Source organism: Coccidioides immitis, assembly GCF_000149335.2.
Source record: "Coccidioides immitis RS genomic scaffold supercont3.5, whole genome shotgun sequence".
Lineage (NCBI taxonomy): Eukaryota > Fungi > Ascomycota > Eurotiomycetes > Onygenales > Onygenaceae > Coccidioides > Coccidioides immitis.
In genome coordinates, this window is record NW_004504307.1 from 2530831 (window position 1) to 2547516 (window position 16686).

A 16686-nucleotide genomic window follows, 5' to 3' on the forward strand; every position below is an offset into this window, starting at 1 on the left:
TCAACCGAACCAAAAAAAAGGAATTGGGCTGGGCTGGACGTCCCATCTAGACTTCATTCGTCAGCATGCATGGTTAAGTTTCAACGGAGAGGTGCATAAGTACGTGCAGAACTTAAAAATGCGATGATCGTATGTATATGTACAGAGTACAGTACTCCGTACATACAGAATACGCTTTCCCAGCCCGCACATGCATATACAACATATGCATCAAGAGCCTGTAAGCTTTGCATTCTGATTCTTCACTCCATGAGTCCATGCAGGCAGGGATCTTCCGTGCATCCTGTCACTGGTTGGCAGGTACGACGAAATGTTCCAGTTTTGACTGACGCACTGACCACCTGCAGGGTTATGATTGGTGTGCGCATCATCATGGAAATTCTTTCAAGCAAGCTACTATTGAAGTTAACTGAAAAAAATCCATTGCGTGATCGAATGGATGTAATACACCGAGACACACAATCCGCCCTGCCGTTCCAAATTGGTCCCTCCGACCCCGCGTAAGTCCTTCATGAAGTACCTATACCTCAGCCTCCATCCCCCTTCCCGCTTTGTTTATCCTGGTCCAGCACTGCCAGAAGCTGCATCTTCAGGCCTAATAATCGGCGCTTTCAGCTGTAAATACCCCTCAATTGCTGTATACGGACCCTTTTGGTATTTGGGCTTGCTGTCCACTTTCCCCAAGCCCAATGCCATGTACTGCGGATTATCCGAAGTTGCATTTATGAATGGCTGAAGCCACGCCCAACTGGCCGACTGGAGGGAAGGGATACCCACCGCACTACCTTCTATCGTCTGGTCACTGCTGGGTGGATACAACTTGTAATCCGCCGAGAGAGCCTTGTCTGAGTGATAGTATTGTTGCACGTCATCACTCACGATAGTGGGTCCCATATGGAAGAAGGCCGTCATTTTCTCAAATGCTTTTTGCCACGTCCAAGGCGGGAGGCGCAGGTTGTTCATGGGTAACATGCTGCTGTAAGCCGTCACAGGCACAAAAGGATCAATTATCATTCCAAAAACTTGGAAGGCACGATTCCAATCTCGGAAGAATTCCTGTGCCCCTTGCTGGGCATCATTGCCGCGTTCAATGTAGGAATCTGGCTTTAGCCAGAAAGCCTGGAAATCAGGGAAATTCGTGGTGGAAATCTCCTCTAATGGACCAGTGGGATTGTTGCCAGTGTAGTAAGTAAAAATTTTGCTTAGGTCAAGCTCATCGCCTGCCTTAAGTCTAGACTTAGTCTTGAAGTAGCCGACCAAGCCATCACTTGCTCGATTCTCATCCCCCAGCTTGACTGGGAATTGGTAGATATCTTGTCCACCCAAAAGTCCCAACTTTGGCGGACGGGGATCGAGGGTAGACTGATTAGATTTGGCATCAGTAGCTAATTCAAGAGACCAGCCAGCGTTGACCAGCGCCAACGGCCGGCCTACAAGTGAATTCATGAACGTGGCATAGGCGCTTGGGACCGATGAACTGGACTCGAGTGATTTGTTTGCCATGTCTAAGAAGGCAAGCAAATAAGTTTGATCGGGGTCGGCCAGCTTGTTTAAGAGCTGATCAAGCTGGCCCGTGTCAGGAGATGTCGCTGGCGGGTTGAATGGCAGCCATTTAGCGCTGGTGGAAGTGTGCTGCGGCGCAGTTGGAGAAGCGATGCGGACCTCACGATAGAACGTGCCGTCGGGTAGGAAAACTTGAATACCGTAGTCAACATAGTTGAGAACTATCCAACCCCAGATGGGGTTTTCCCACTCTGTCACTGGTCTCCAGTAGGAATAGTCCGTAGGGTGGGTGTCGGATCGAGTATCATGGATCATGAAAGCGGAGTTCAGACGGGCATGTTGATTTATTCCGGGAGGAACTTGGGTAAATTCACAGTAGCCTTTTTCAACCGGTTGACGGACAACGTTGGGCTGACCATCTGGAAGGAGCTGAGGAGCAAAATACTCGCTGATATGCGGATAAACGGCCTCGCGGTCTTCGTGGCCGTAACGAGGGTCAATGGCGTTGATTGCCTGACCAAACTTGTCGATAATGTTCAGTTTCTTGAAGCGGAATTGTCCGTGTGTTACCGGCTTGAACGGGACGGGGCTAGGATCGTCGTGTGAGACGGCCGTAGTCATCAACGCTTGCTCCGCGGTGAATCGTACAAGAGAGGCGTAAGGGGTCATCTCGGAATGGATGCCAATCAGCTTCAGTTCATTATAGTGAAAAGGGCCCTTGTACGCATCCACCATAGGTTGGACGCCCTCTCCAGGATATCTGGCATTGGGCTTAATGTGCGTGCCATGCGATAGAGTGAGGAGATGGTCAGTGAAGCCATCCAGGGGTGCGGAGAGGAACGGAAGCTTGTATGTATTGTAGAGGACATTATCACGCTGCTCCTTGGTGGGTAAGTATTTCTTCAAAACCTCTGGATCGATGCTGTTGAACAGTTGGTCGATCGCGGCCTGGAGCGAGAAGCTCGGCTGCGGAAGGAGTAGGATTCGCCCTGAGAGAGACCTGATGTCTTTGATTTGCTCTTTCGCGAGATCTGTACCAGGAGTAATCCCGAACCTCCAATGCGGATCCAGCTGGCCCTTTTGTTCCTGGACGAGGTCCCAATCCTTCCATGGAATGTGAAAGTAGTCGGCCTGCCATTCGAGGAAGAGCGGGGCCCAAGGTTGGGTTTTGCCCCATTGGTCTCGGAGAGGATCGGTGGCCAGCCCATGCTTGCCGTGGTCGTGGTAAAGAGGAACATAATGGTACTTGGGAGGAGTGACTTCTCCAACTCTGAGAGCCACAAACTCTTCAACCAGGGCCTGAGCGGTTTTCTGAAGTGGTTGCGGCAGTCGGTCGATGCAGAACGGGGACACGTTGAAGGAGGGTGTTGCCCCCACCAGCTGTGTATCCAAGCGGACTTCCAGGCGGTCGAGATAGTCGTCCGGCCAGCCAGCACTGATTCCAGCGACCAGCAGTGTCGGGTCGCGCGGCTGGCTGAACTCCCGCAGCACGCCGCTCTGGGGCAGACGCGAGAACTTGCTGGTGTCTCGCGAGAGGCTGTCGATGAACGTCTGCAGGGTCTGCGCCAGGCCGATCAACTTGTTGATGCGGTTAGTCAGCGCCTCGACCGGCATCGGTGGGGGCGACGCCTCCGGTGAGCTCGCGAGCTGCCACCAGTACGAGAACAACTGCCACTGCAGCTGCAGGATTTGTCGAGAGGTGCCATCCAGCATCCGCTGCGCCCGGTTCAGCTGCTCCAGGTATGCCGCCTCCGTGTCGCTGGGCTTCACTGCCGGTTTGTCGTCTGGACTCTGGAACAGCCAATATTGGCCGCCCGACTCTCGTGCAAAGTTCCAGTTCAGGACCTCATCGGTGGCAGCGCGGTGAGCGTCGACTCCTTCATCCTGGGCGCGCAGAAGGGGCGCGATCAGGCGCAGGTCCTGCTCCAGCCCTTCCGTCTTATGGCTTTCTATGTACGCAAGCAACGAGTCTATTGGTGTCGTCCCCACGGCGACAGACATGGAATCAGTGAGTGTCTGCGAGGCGTCGTTCGCCGGCACTTTGGGTGGCAGTGTGGATGCGTTCCACTCTACATCATACATCGCGCCGTGGCACAGAATCTGCGCTGGGTCTTCGGAACCGAGCCATTTTTTTATTTCCTCTGGGAGCTCCTTTTCGCCTTTCATTGCCATTGACAGAGCATCCATGCGGCCGCGGCGTGTCAAATGCGAACTCGGGTCCATTTTCCCAAATGGCCCGTCGGCCGCTTCAGAATGCCATCCGATAACATAGTAGCTCGCAACAGCTTGGGTGAGATGGCTGTCGGTGCCGTTGATCTTGCATGCAAAGGTATCGACCGTTGAAAACACATTGCTACAGTGAGGCTGGTAGTCCACAAACAGTTGGTTGGAGCTGCTTACGGCCGTCAAGTCCACTCGAGCCTTGCTGGGGTCCTCGCTCCACTGATTGGCACGCTGCTTGTACCCGATGAATGCTTCTGCTTGTTTTTTAAGGTTTATATTTCCAATGCTCTCTTTGTTCGAGGTAATATATGGCGAGATATCAACTTGGAGATCTGCATTGCTGAGAGCTTCGTCGTCGATTGAGCGCAGTCGATCGCTCTCAATCACCCATGCCTCTACCGGATCGATCTCAGCTCCCTTTGGAGCTGTCGTTGGGGCATTAGGGTCCAGTGTCCGAATCACCAACCACCGGTTTGGTAATGCTGGGAACTCGGGTGCTGAGTAGTCATTCGCTGGATTCTCTGCCCCTGACGCCCTGAGTCCCTTCTGTTGTCGTCGTTGGGTATGACCAGGAGCTCCAGAGGGACTAGCTGCTGCACCACTTCTGTAGAATCGTGGAAGGATCCAATGCAAATAGACTCCAACGCGATTTGATCGCACCGTTCCCTGACCCAAGTCCATCAGTCGTGGGTTGGACTCCGCTGGAATGGCATTGTGAAGATCCACATGATCCAGAATGTCTGGCTGGATGAGGGTATCATTGAGCTGCAGGAAGGTGTAGTTGGGCTGGGTGATAGGTGCAATTTTCGCATCGTCCTCATTGCCATTGCAGACACTTCTGTTAAAGACAAATGCGTCCAATTTCAAGGGTATTGTTAGGTTTTTGGGCTGCTCTGCCATCCTTCTCTGACCGAGGAAAATGTCACGTCCGAAATATGAGGTTGGAAACGTATTATGATTTACCCTCTTCTGGCGATGCAGTCAGAAAGTTGCATAATATCAAATATTATGCCAGTGAGATAAAGGCAATTGGGTAATAGAAAGCAACGGCAGGCCGATTTCTATTTACAAGCTAGATATACTGAACCTCCATACAAATTCTCAAGGGCTGAACTAAATGCAGCATACACATGCGTAGCTATGTGCGTGTCTTTCCCTCGCTGCTCAAAAGCTTAATGGTGCAGCCAGGTAGACTGCAGGTTTTTCTCACATATCCTTTATTCATAGCCTTCCGGCCGGGTCTCCGGCTTTCTTCCTCGTCGTCTACCCACTACGGTTGCAGTTCCCCCGGTTTCCTCGTCTTCCTTGCTCATCCGACCGAGTCGAACCCGCAAAACGTACAGTTTAAAACACGACTTGATAGCATCATCACTTTGGATTATCCCATCCGACATGCATTGATGTCACATTCAGAAGCACGCATATTTATGCAAACACTATGCAGTGGGAAGAGTGTTAACTTCCACTTGGTCATCACTCCAATGTCCGCCGGAGAAAGCCAAGAGGATCTTCGTGATGATGCATTAGGCTTTCGCAGAGGGTTGCATCCCTCGCAGGAGGGCAAGATTGGGCAGACACTCTTGCATGTTCTTCAGGACGTCAAGTGCATTCCCCCAAAGGCTGGGTTCCCATCACTTTGCAGCCAGATGGGGTAGTTAAGGTTGGAAAAAGAAATTTTTTGGAATGAATGCGGAGAGATATCTGCAAAGTTTAACAAATGTAACAACTCTGCCTATGCTTAACTAGTTATGTGGCTGCTTGTGCACGGGCCGCTCTAGGTTTTTTTTTTTTTTTTTTTTTTGGCATTCTTTGCAGTCGAGATTCAAATGTATCGATACATGCACAAACCCCTCCCCAGGGCCCTCGTCCGTAATGTGGCTTGCTAAAGGACGCGGGGTGCGGAGCTACCCATCCTTGATAGACAGCGTCGTCTATCAAACGATCAACAGCCCGGGGATCAAAGTAGTATTGTTTAAGGTCTGTGCGGGCCGCGACAGGGTGCAGGGCCTTCATAACTCTAGATATTTTCTCCGGACATAGTCACGAAGCTTGATACTCAGCTTCGGATAGCGTATCTCCCTGGACGCCAAACCAATCTTTGACGCAAGCCCCGCCAGGTCGAGGCGTAATTACAGCGGCAAGTAAAAGCATTATTGGATACTCCGTACTGAGTATAGCCTTACGATTTCAAGACCCATTGATTACCGGGCGTACTTGAGTTGGGCTAAGATTCTACCTTGGATAGGTATCCCGGTTATCTAGTTCCAGGGAGGATAGATTCCTACATGCAGGATTTGGCACCGGGGTGGATTAAACAGCTAATAATATCCATCTTCTCCGAAATATCAGCTCGACTAAAAGAGTGACTAACAACTAAGTTAACGAATTGAATTGACATCACATAAAAACATCCTGAAGGAGGAGCGTTGAGCGTGCGCTGAGAGCCTATCCCTCTCTCGGCTCATCAAAAAAGCTGTCACGGATGGTATCGTTAAACGCCCTGAACTCCGTGTCTCCATCTGGGATGTAATACAAGCAGTTCCATTTTCCCTCAACAACCACGCCCGTCAATAGCGTGTCCACCTTCATCGGGGGAGCGCCTTCAACGACCTGGTTTGCATACCAATGAATTTCATTGTCTGTGACCTTTCCGACAATTCGGTTAAGGAGGGTGTTGACGTCCATGTAGTACAAAAAGATAGTCATAGACCTCGTCTGCACGTTCGTTATTGTAGTCGCGGCCAGTGGGCTGGCACTCATAACGCTACCAGTGCCCGAAATTCGGTTTGCTGTGGGGTACTATCAGCTTATACCAATTATATAAAGTATAACGATAGCGTAGGATTACTCACCACTCTGAAGGGTGGAATTAACCCAGTATAGGTAATGACGTGTGTCAGTGTTCGAGAATATGATGAATCTGTCTTTGTTCGGGGAAAAGTACACTGCCGCAAGGTTTGAGTTCCCACTCGGAGTCGGACCGCTATACACCGTGGGAGCAGAACTCGAATCCTGGATATTCAATTCGTAAATCGCATACTGAGGTGTTCCTCTGTAGCTTTGGTTAGCTTAAAGGCCGTTAGCCCAAAAGACGGGCGGCATACTGTGGCAGATTCAGGTAGTAGACCCAATTGTTACGGTCATTGTCAGAACACGCGGCCAGTGCCTTCTGCGTGGTCTCTATTGGCTGGTTCTGGCGGTTGGCGATGAGATTGTAGGTGGGGCTTATAACAGAAATGTACTGCTTGTCGGTGCCTGGCTTGGTGATACCGTACACAGTAACCTATCCCCGGCGGTTAGTCAAACAGTGAAATGTAGGTTGTCTTCAAACGTACCAAGCTAGAACGCATCGCAGCTGCAATACTAGAGGGGTTGACAATGACACCTTGAGACACTCCATGATCAACATAAGCTGAATAGCCTAGAGAACTTTCAATGGGACGCTGTTCCAATGCCAGCTGCTGTTTGCTGGTAAGGAAGAACAAAAGGTGTTGACCACTCTTTGGAATTGGGTTCTCCAAAACAGTCACGGGGGACGCCATTTCGATGATGCTTGAAACTTAGAACGACTTTTCAAAAGTTCAATCAGTTGATCGAATAAAAGGATGCCACCTTCAAACCGGGCTCTCAGAGCGGTCTTTCTTAGGATTTATACCATTGAACTCAGCACAGTGATTATAAATTCACAGAAGAGAATCCTGCAAGGGTGGGTTGGAAGGTTTTTTTTTTTTTTTTGGGGGGGCGAGGGGGGTGTTCGACTGAGGGGGAGCATTAATCCACCAGCATGCGTGGACGCATGCGCATCATAGTGCCAAGTTGCAAGCCCATAAAATACAATACTCTCTTATCAGGATCTTGAATCTTGATATCCATTTGACGCCAGCCCAAGTGGCTGGCTGATATCATTGGGACAACTTCGTAACGGACGGGAAGGTCGGCTTCGTTAATGGATAGGCCACCGACTGACCTCATATTGTCAAGGGCCCAATGGGGATTCGAGAGATCCACGGATGATTCGCTGCATTGATGCAGATGAGCATAGTCAGACCACTATGCTCGGAGACGGCTGCATGATCAAGGGAGGTGAATGTTGATTTTTGGGGTGGATGCACTCTGTATGCCGGCTAAATTTGCACGAACCTTGACGGCATCATGCAACATGCAGTTTAAAATAATCCATGAATGGAAACATGGTGTTGTGCATCCCATCCCCGAATAATCCGGAGAAAAAGCTCTCACATAGCATCCCCCCTCACTTTGGACGATTCATGCCTCTTTTGAAAGCCTAAAAACAAGGAATTTACCATTGGACATATTCCCGACCGTCCCGAAAGTCGGCTAGAAAAATGAATTGTCAAATATGCTAAGCGTAATATCATCCCATTAATACGCACCATCTCACATTCATTGTCACGGGCAACAAGAGCTTATTGATTATCACGATTTCAATCAACCATGGACCTCCGGCGAGCCCCAAGAAAACTTGACTGCTCGCCTCGCCATCTTGCACTGCGTCATGGGACACGAGTTCTTCGATCACTTCGGGCGACGGCCGAGGATACAACCCCTGGAATCAAACGGGGAGAGGAACAGTTATTCTCGTTTTATGTACCTGGGCTTGCTGCTGGCGTTCACAAAATCGAAGTCGAGCAACACGTCGACACTGGCTCAGACAAAAAGACCATCCCAAGCAAGCATGAGTTCAATGTTATCGCACCTCGGTTTTCCTTGCCCGATGGCGCCATACATTCGATTTATCCACCCCAAGGGCATGCTGACAGAGGAGAAGTCCTTCCAAATGTCTTGTTTACGGACCCGACACTACCTTGGGAACGAATCGCGAGCTGGAAGTCGGAGAAAGAACATCCTGCCGACTATAATAACAACCGAGTTCCATGGCTGGCCGTACTTTTGTTCACACAAGATGAGCTTCGTTTAAGCCAATCGGAAATCTCGTCAATATTTCAGAAAATTCCTTCGCAGACGGATGCTAAACAAAGCGATACCCTTAGCATCAACATGTTGGTCGCGGATGTGTCCCAATTACAGGACACGGCTACATCCGTGGTATATGACCCAGAAGCTGATGGAGCGACGGTGAAAACTGATGCAATATTCCTTCGGTCCGAATTGTTCAATTCACTCTTCGCAAAGTATGATAAAAATGGGGCGCGGGATCCGGCGCAAACGACAGGTGAAGTGTATCACCACCGTTTTCTCGCTCACCTCCGTCATATTCATCTGGACGGCACACCTTCAGCGGCCACGACTGATGACGAAGATCATGCCTATTCGGTGGTTGTTTGCCACCGAACCGGTCCCTTGTCGATAAAACAGCCGACAACGGTGGTTGCCCATTTGGTAAATATCGAAGGCGTAGAAGCTATGAGCTTCCCAGTTAAGAATCAAAAATATGTGTGCATGTCCTCTCTATACGCCTGGGAATTCACATGCTTGCCTCCCAATTCTCTAAATGTGGCGGATGCTTTCACTTACTTGGGAGAAACCCTTACGGCACTGACACCAAAGCTTAGCAAGGAGGACTTGAGCCAGCTGAGCGGGCCCGTTGGGAACCGTGTAGCAAAAAGGCTCAACGACGGTTTTTCACTGGCGAGATATCGAATCCAAACTGGCGAAGTCACGGCCGCCTTCTTCAGGGGCCCATTTGCCCCGTCAACGGTGGACTTCCCAAAAGAAACTCCATGGCCACTGAGCTCCACAACGGGAACAAAACTCCAAATCCTTGATCAAGAACTCAATATCATGGATATTACATATTCTGCAGCTTGGAACCTTGGAAAAACACTTGCGTTGGCAAACCAGGATTTTGCTGCAGCACTATCCCGAGTTCGAAAGCAGATTTTTGATATTGCGTTAAACGAGGCACGACTGCACGCTATCAAATCCCGGGCCGCTTCCCTTGGAGTGCCATCGGCGTACAAGACCCGTGAAGAGGTTGTGAAGACAATCGCCAGTACCATTGAGATCGTGGCGAGTTTACCAAAGAAGAAAGTTCTCCAGTCCAAATCCGATGGGATGGCAATGCGTTGGTTCCGGCAGGAGCTCCCTCGCCTCGATCTTACATACAAGGGTCAAGAGATTGACCCGATCATTGATGATTACCTGGAGAAGGCCGCATACAAAGTCGCAAGTAGCACAGACGGCGAGGACATACCATACAATGAGTACAATACTCCTTTTTCAACCGACTGGATGATTGTTTTGCGCTGGGTGTTAGATCGATACTATTTGGTCGATGTGCCCCCACATTATCTGATCACCGACCCCAGCCATGTCCCCCAGGAAAGTCTGCGGTTCTTCACAATTGATCATAACTGGGTAAGTGCCATGGTCGATGGAGGCCTGAGCCTTGCCAATCACGTAGACCGTAGCGACGACCGTTTGAGGTCAGCTATCAAGGCAGCAATCAACCGTTATCTGAAAACCGAGATCCCCACTTTGAAGTACCGTCCCCCGATACCAAGTTACGGATTTTTCGTGCGCTCTGCACTAGTGACCAAGTTTCCCGACTTAGTTGTGGACATTGACCCCCCTCCGAGCCACGAGTGGGCTCCCGTCGTACTCCGTCATGAAGTGGTGGGACCGGACACGATGTTGTGCCTCATGCGCGAGGCGCCCGTCGAACCCGAGTTTCATTCGCTATTTCTGCGAGAGCCGCCACACCAACAGTACTTCGCTGCCGCAAAGACGCTCACTGCGGAGTATATCGACATGGATTATAAGCGAGTCTATACCGACCCCAATGCGGATGATCCAAACCGCACCACGCCAATAAGTTATACGATCCATCGCAACACCCCAAATCCACACGGATCGATTTTTATCTGGGGAACGAGTCCAACAACAGATGATGTTCGGTGCTTGAACATGGAGAATTTTGCGAACGATTTGCACCAAACGATCAAGAAAACGTTCGAAGATGAGCACCATCCTGGATGGTATCAGGAGCCGTTCCCGACGGCAGCGTTAATGGGAATCCAACTCAACGAGCCACGGTGGCAACTTAGTATTTCCCTGCCAGACAAGAAAAAATTCCCTGGTCTCTTTGCTGCCTCTGAGAATAAGTACCGGACCTTGGCATTGTCTCCAAAACGGCAGATCCGTGCTCAGGCAACGATCGAATTTACACCACAGTCTATTGCATGTGGTCCACACCCTGCTTTTGGTGCCCGTAAAAGAGCAATTCTAGAGGAACCACTGCATATTCCTCCGCATTTCCGTATGCCACGGCCAATTTTCAATGTCACATCTCCCAACATTGCTGATGGCCCAGCGAGTGCTCCCGTGTTCAACTATGCTGTTTACCCGGTTGGTAAAAAGCCAGGAGCCAGCATTCCTATGCTCAAGGGAAAACAGGACCTCATCTTTTCGATCGTGTACGAAAAGGATGCCCAAAACTTTAACATGGAAAAGCTCAAAGTGTCAATCCCACTTGGGCGCCCAGCACCGCTGATGACCAACTACAAGGGGACAGGGCCAACGATGCTCTCGAATCTCCGGTTCAATGTCCTCGCACAGTTCAGCAATGACGAGAAACTTGTGTTGTCGTTGATACCACGAAGCACGTTGCGCTATGTCCCGGTGAAGAAGATTCCGGAAATGAGTTTCATGTTGAGTGGAGTGGAGGTGGCATCATACAACAGCCCGACGAGCATAAAAATTGAGGTGGAAGTGAAATATCAGCAGGAAAGTCCCTGGCCTTTCGGGTTTTTCGCTCTTTTGGAGCCCGTTTCATAAAGCTTTCACCGGGTAGTTACTGTTTTAAAAGTAATCGCAGTAGGAACATGAGAATCAGAGCAGCATCCTGGATAATAGGGTACTAAAAAATTGTACCTAAAGATCAAAGTGCATATATCAAGGATTGAAGTAATTGACTGAACAACTATTATGACCAAAGTAAAATAATACCCAGATAGACGAGGGACAATGTGTAGTCGGGATTAATCGAAGTGTTCACGTGATCAATTTAGTAAGTAGCTGGTTAGTTTAGTTAACGGCCTCCAGTAACCAACTAACCAGCCAATCTTGACAAAGATTGTGGTGTGGATTCTGTATCCATATTCGAATCTCATTATGGACGAGACGTTACCTGCTACCTATACGGAGCACACACATATATAAGTTAGGTACGGAGGTTAGCACGAGATACCTAGTATTCTCCTGCTGGAGTTCACCCACCCTTTTACCCTGATCGCTGATACCCTAACGCCCCCTCCAGATAGTTACATGGTCTCCTTGCTGTGTCACGAGTGGGAGCTTGGCTTAACGCCCGCGATAAAATCAAGGTTAAATCTGAAGCCTATACTCTCTCCCCACCAGCTGGATGCGTCTAACTCGATGTGATTGAGAAAAGGCTGTGCAATGGAGCTGGAAGACCTGTCTCTCAGCCCTTTAAAAGTTTCCCCAACAGCAAGGCTTTCCCTGGGAGATGCTGGCATAGGCCCGGGTAATTTTCCGATGGATTACCCTCTGGAATGTCAATGTTTTGACCAGGGATAACACTGGCGAGGTGGATTGACGTACCAGTGTTCTCCGGAATGGGATTGAAGTCACACCATGCCTCATAGGAGAGTTGAAGGACAGGTTCTGAGATTGATCCCACCCTAGGAAGAGATAAAATTAGCACACACAGTATGCGGTGGTATTAATATCTCAAATTAGTCTCTTGAAATGTTCTGACAATTCCACAATACTCCCCGAATCGTTCCTGTTTTGTTATGCCCATTTACCTAGGAGTGTGAAAGGAGAAAGACAGGCTTTTTACCATCTTGATCTTGGCCAAAGCTACTAGATACCTCTATGTCTATGCAGAAATATGACAACTCCGGCTTATCAGATGTATATGTTGCGTCCAATCCGATTGTTACTCGTCGCGGATTAAGGCCATCAATGGTTTTCTCTTGCTGAAGAAGGGTCTTCACGAACGTCAGGTCATCCATTGCTAGCGCCGCAAGCCATGCCAGTATATTGTCTATGGCATCGAGGGTGTCAACATACAGGCTAAGTGAAATTTCCGATCCCGCTAATTGGACACCTCTCTTCATCTTCACAACATCGGCGGTCTTTGGTGTCACTGAACACTCCAGAACAAACACCACAGAGCCTTTTTCCGGCCCAATAGGTTCATCTGTCATCATTCCTCCGACTAGCACCTTTTTACAGATGACTTCAAGGTTTGTGATCTTAAACCGTGAAATAGCAGAGAGTAGGCCCGTAAATTCCTTATCCACACCAAAGACCAAATTGCAGTCTGAGCGTGGTCGGATAGCTCACAAAGGGTTCGAATCACAGAGCATTGCGCTTCCCTATGTAGCTTGACCTTTGGAGGATGGCCTGTAGAGGAAGGATGACTGTCAGGATGCTATCTATAAACCTGCATTGTCCAGCTAACTTGGCAATGTCTTCAACTTTGACAGTAATGTCGGGATTTCCGTTCCAGAAGGCCACAATAGAGAATACCACAGTCATTATCTATTCCCGTGCTTGAGATCATGGCGAGTGCTTCTCCAAATGCGGAAGCAAGAGCATCAGAAGAGGAGTTGAACATCATATCCCAGGAGCTTTTGAAAACAAATTAGAAGCTCTGTATATTGCCTCTCTTATCATTCACCTGTAGTGAGAATTGCCCATCTCCAATTCGGGAAAGCCATTTTGCGGTTCGTCTGTTTCCGGGGCGGGCTTCTTCCCCGCTATGACGACCTTATTCTTTAGCGTTGAACCAAACCTGTCGGTGTTTTCGCTCCTAGGGAGGACAGGCATATACTTGAGGCCTTTGTCTGGTGACGCTAGAATAGATATAGTACTTCTCGTCCATCTCTCTGACCCAGTGGAGCTTGATAAGAAAAACTGCAAAACGAGGTTAAGGGTACTATGTCCCAGCCGAAAGATTGCCTCTATGTCTCGGATCAGACAGTCGACATTCGGGTATCAGATAGTTAGACTTGTGTAAACCAGATGCGTACCGTTCCCTGAAACAAGGTATATTTCGCAAGGCCAATGGAAGACAGCCTCTCTGCTGTTCAAGAAGGATTACCTGTGATCAATATCGAAACAGAGACATATCCTACTTGCGTACGTACACGACCTCTTCCGCTTGGTAGTTTGGGTTTCCATTTCCCCTCAGTGGTGGCGAGCTGACCTCGCCGCCGACGAATGAGTCCTGCAAAAAATATTCCCGTATGTCGACATTCATCACGCCAGCCCGCTTGTTACACACGGCAGGCACACATGCAGATTGTGTCAAGTGTCCCATGGGTTTGCATTTGCCTTGCATTGGACGCGTTGCCCACTATGTATGGTACAAACAGGGGATTCTAAATGGAGATGATGGCAGGAAGTAAGATCGACTCGAAGGCCCACAACGGTGTTCACACATGTATGCGCATAACTACGGAGTACATATAGGCTGGACAAGCTGCAGGCATATCCTTCGTATGGATGGTTGCAAAGGTCATTTACGCGAATATTTGGTTTGAATTTCGACCGCGCGGGGCCAGGTAAAGTACTTTCAATCTGCACTGTATTCAATCAACCCGCAGCAGCAAGGAAACGAAATGCACCACAGATACTTGCTGTCCACCCTCCATGCTCAACGGATCCCGTCTATTAAGCAGGGGATATCCTCTTGATCTCGACTGCGTCTCCGCTCATGCCATTGAGATGCAATTTGATGCCTTCTAGGTCGGTTGGCTTTACAAACTGAAAAGCATCGTCCTCGATTCGGTTCCAGATGTAAAACTTGCCGCTGGACTCGAAGAGAACTGCAGGCCGGATCGACCAACTAGTGGTGACTAACTAGCTTCGGCCAAGGATTCGACAGGCCGTACTTACTCCGTATTCCTTGGCCATCATCTGACCATCACTTTGGTCGTCACCCCAGTGGTACTCGATGTTTTAACTCCACTGCATCGTCTGTCCAACCGCTGGGCACTGGCGCCATCTTTGATACTGATCAGTACGTACGTATTCAAGGCCTTTTAATGGCAAGGTTGGGGAGGGATTTTTCTGACTTGAGTAGGAGAGTGAGAACGTTAGAAGAGTTAAATAAAACTAATCAATGTCGGGCAGAGAGTTCTCGTGTTGGGTTCGGACTTAAACTGGCTGTAGCCAGGAAATGGGTGATATAAACACAGTACCGGGTGTTCTCGCCGAAGTATGATGTAGCTATTGACGGGATGCTCATCTGCACTCGGCATGCATCAACCCCCACTCTGGCGTTGCAGGAGGAGAAATCCTGAATTGGAGCTGAGTGGGAGCGTGTGTGTATATGTAAAGTCAGAAAAACTTCCAGACCCGCCGAAATGATAGCCCCAACCTCGCACCATTCGGTTGTCTATGGCGACGCTCGAACCTGAGCCGATTCTCTGAAACAAGCAGCCCGCGGAAATCGACCTGAAGGAGGCCTACAAGTTCAACTCCAGGCAGGAGCCGGCTTATTCCTTCAATTCAAAACCAGCCGCTGATGAGTGAAGGGAGCCTAGGTCTATAAGTTTATGGACGGGGGTGATTGAGAACTTTGCTGATTATGACATGATCCAAGAGGGATCTAATGAACAAAGAGAAATAGTTGTTCGGTTGGGTTACGGTGTCATTACGCTCGCCGTCGCTAGACAACTGTCGAGATTCCTGCCCCGTCTGACCCAATTTCCTTCACTATAGTGCCAAAGTTGATGACTAGAAAGACTCGGGCGACGACTGTTATGCACTGGGGTTGGAACCCAACTAATATCACCTCCGAGAGCTTAATCCTAGGCAAGACGGTTCAAAGGACAACCCATCGAAATTTCTAGTGGCAGATGGCCTTTTTTACTACACCCTTCGTGGAGTGACGATTCGATACTGGAATCCATACGATCTCGTTGGACTTTTCTTTGTCATTTCCTAAGCCGTTCAACAATGAAGCCAAGGAACATTTCTTTCTTCCGCTGACAGCGGTGTACGTTCGACGGAGCGGGCAAATTGCGTTGAGCCGAGTCAAGGCTTCTGGCGGCATTCAGAAACTGCCTGCGCGGTTTCACTGCACGTGGTGTGAGAAAGAAGGGATAACCCAATGTTTTTTCCTTGGAGGTACGGAGTATTCCGTACAGATATGAATTCGATAAAAATGACGTGTGAGGCTGGGAGAAAATCTTGAAGTATGAACGATACAAGCTCCTCTGCGAGATTGCATTTCCCACGAAAGACTTCAATGTTTCTGGAGCTAGAATGGCGATACGGTGCCAAGATACAGGAATTGCGCTGGAACGTATCCTTCTATTGAAGTATTACAAACCTTTTTGCTCCTCCTCCGTCTGTTTTTCTGTATAGACCGCTTATTAGAAGCCTTTAGGCCTTACAATGAGACGCATATTGACAAAGCATATGGCCTTACAATTCTACCCACCTTCTTTGATAAACAAGGCAGCAAGGGAAAGGGCAAACCCCAGATCAAATATATTTATAGCAGAGAGCTATGATAACCCCTGTGACAACTGCAAAGAGTTAATCAAAAGGTGTGCTGGAAGAGGACCTCAACTTATTTCATGCACCAAAAGGGGCCACAGTATTAATGTGGTGATACCGCAAAAAAAACTAGCGGCGGATTCATTGCATGTATGTACGGCAGGCATGTACGCAGTGATTATAGCTATTTTCCCCACCACCAACGGCTAATTCGCCCACAGATTCAGAGATATAAAGAAAATTTCCAAAATTGTTGATAATCAGAGTTATTGTAAAATCTGTGCATGGCATCATCATATTCATCTGCAGTTAGAGTTCAGGATGATGATGGAGCACAATTTGGAAAAGCATGACGGAAAGGAATTAAGATGGCGGACTATGGGCCATGGAGGCTGACAGGCCAGTCAAAGCCCAAACAGGTAGCTATCAGGGTGAACTGGTCTGCACAGGGCACTAACAATAATTGCTTTCCTTTGACATTCAAAAGCCACGTGGCTG

General features: G+C 49.0%; 5 protein-coding genes across 5 annotated transcripts; 3 read left to right on the forward strand and 2 right to left on the reverse strand.

Moving 5' to 3' along the window:
* Nucleotides 1-555: 555 nt before the first annotated feature.
* CIMG_09303 (uncharacterized protein) lies at nt 556-4626 on the reverse strand (the record flags this gene model as incomplete). Its single annotated transcript, XM_001239681.2, has 1 exon — nt 556-4626. The coding sequence occupies one exon, from the start codon at nt 4624-4626 to the stop codon at nt 556-558; it is 4071 nt and encodes a 1356-aa protein (XP_001239682.2).
* A 1445-nt stretch (nt 4627-6071) lies between these two features.
* CIMG_09304 (wall-associated proteinase) lies at nt 6072-8480 on the reverse strand. The gene is made up of 5 exons (XM_001239682.2): nt 8121-8480; nt 7062-8064; nt 6831-7009; nt 6579-6778; nt 6072-6515 (listed from the first exon to the last, which is right to left on the reverse strand). The coding sequence occupies exons 2-5, from the start codon at nt 7266-7268 to the stop codon at nt 6172-6174; spliced, it is 930 nt and encodes a 309-aa protein (XP_001239683.1). The 5' UTR covers nt 7269-8064; nt 8121-8480; the 3' UTR covers nt 6072-6171.
* On the forward strand, nt 7950-11628 carry CIMG_09306 (uncharacterized protein). The gene has a single exon (XM_001239684.2). The coding sequence runs from the start codon at nt 8182-8184 to the stop codon at nt 11482-11484; it is 3303 nt and encodes a 1100-aa protein (XP_001239685.1). The 5' UTR covers nt 7950-8181; the 3' UTR covers nt 11485-11628.
* Nucleotides 11629-13743: 2115 nt separating this feature from the next.
* Nucleotides 13744-14873, forward strand: CIMG_13600 (uncharacterized protein; the record flags this gene model as incomplete). The annotated part of the gene is made up of 6 exons (XM_001239686.2): nt 13744-13818; nt 14055-14083; nt 14152-14243; nt 14428-14478; nt 14546-14705; nt 14765-14873. 6 exons carry the CDS (start codon nt 13744-13746, stop codon nt 14871-14873), a joined length of 516 nt encoding a protein of 171 aa, XP_001239687.2.
* A 549-nt stretch (nt 14874-15422) lies between these two features.
* On the forward strand, nt 15423-16398 carry CIMG_13601 (uncharacterized protein; the record flags this gene model as incomplete). The annotated part of the gene is made up of 2 exons (XM_004444834.1): nt 15423-16007; nt 16076-16398. Exon 2 carries the CDS (start codon nt 16084-16086, stop codon nt 16396-16398), a length of 315 nt encoding a protein of 104 aa, XP_004444891.1. The 5' UTR covers nt 15423-16007; nt 16076-16083.
* Between the last annotated feature and the right edge of the window lie 288 nt (nt 16399-16686).

Excerpts from the sequence above, each read along its gene's own strand:
- CIMG_09304 (XM_001239682.2), bottom strand. The coding sequence starts at position 7,268 with ATGGCGTCCCCCGTGACTGTTTTGGAGAACCCAATTCCAAAGAGTGGT. Across the intron at positions 6,779-6,830 it reads TACTACCTGAATCTGCCACA|AGGAACACCTCAGTATGCGA; the intron begins GTATGCCGCCCG and ends CCAAAGCTACAG. Across the intron at positions 6,516-6,578 it reads TAATTCCACCCTTCAGAGTG|CAAACCGAATTTCGGGCACT; the intron begins GTGAGTAATCCT and ends AGTACCCCACAG.
- CIMG_09306 (XM_001239684.2), top strand. The coding sequence starts at position 8,182 with ATGGACCTCCGGCGAGCCCCAAGAAAACTTGACTGCTCGCCTCGCCAT.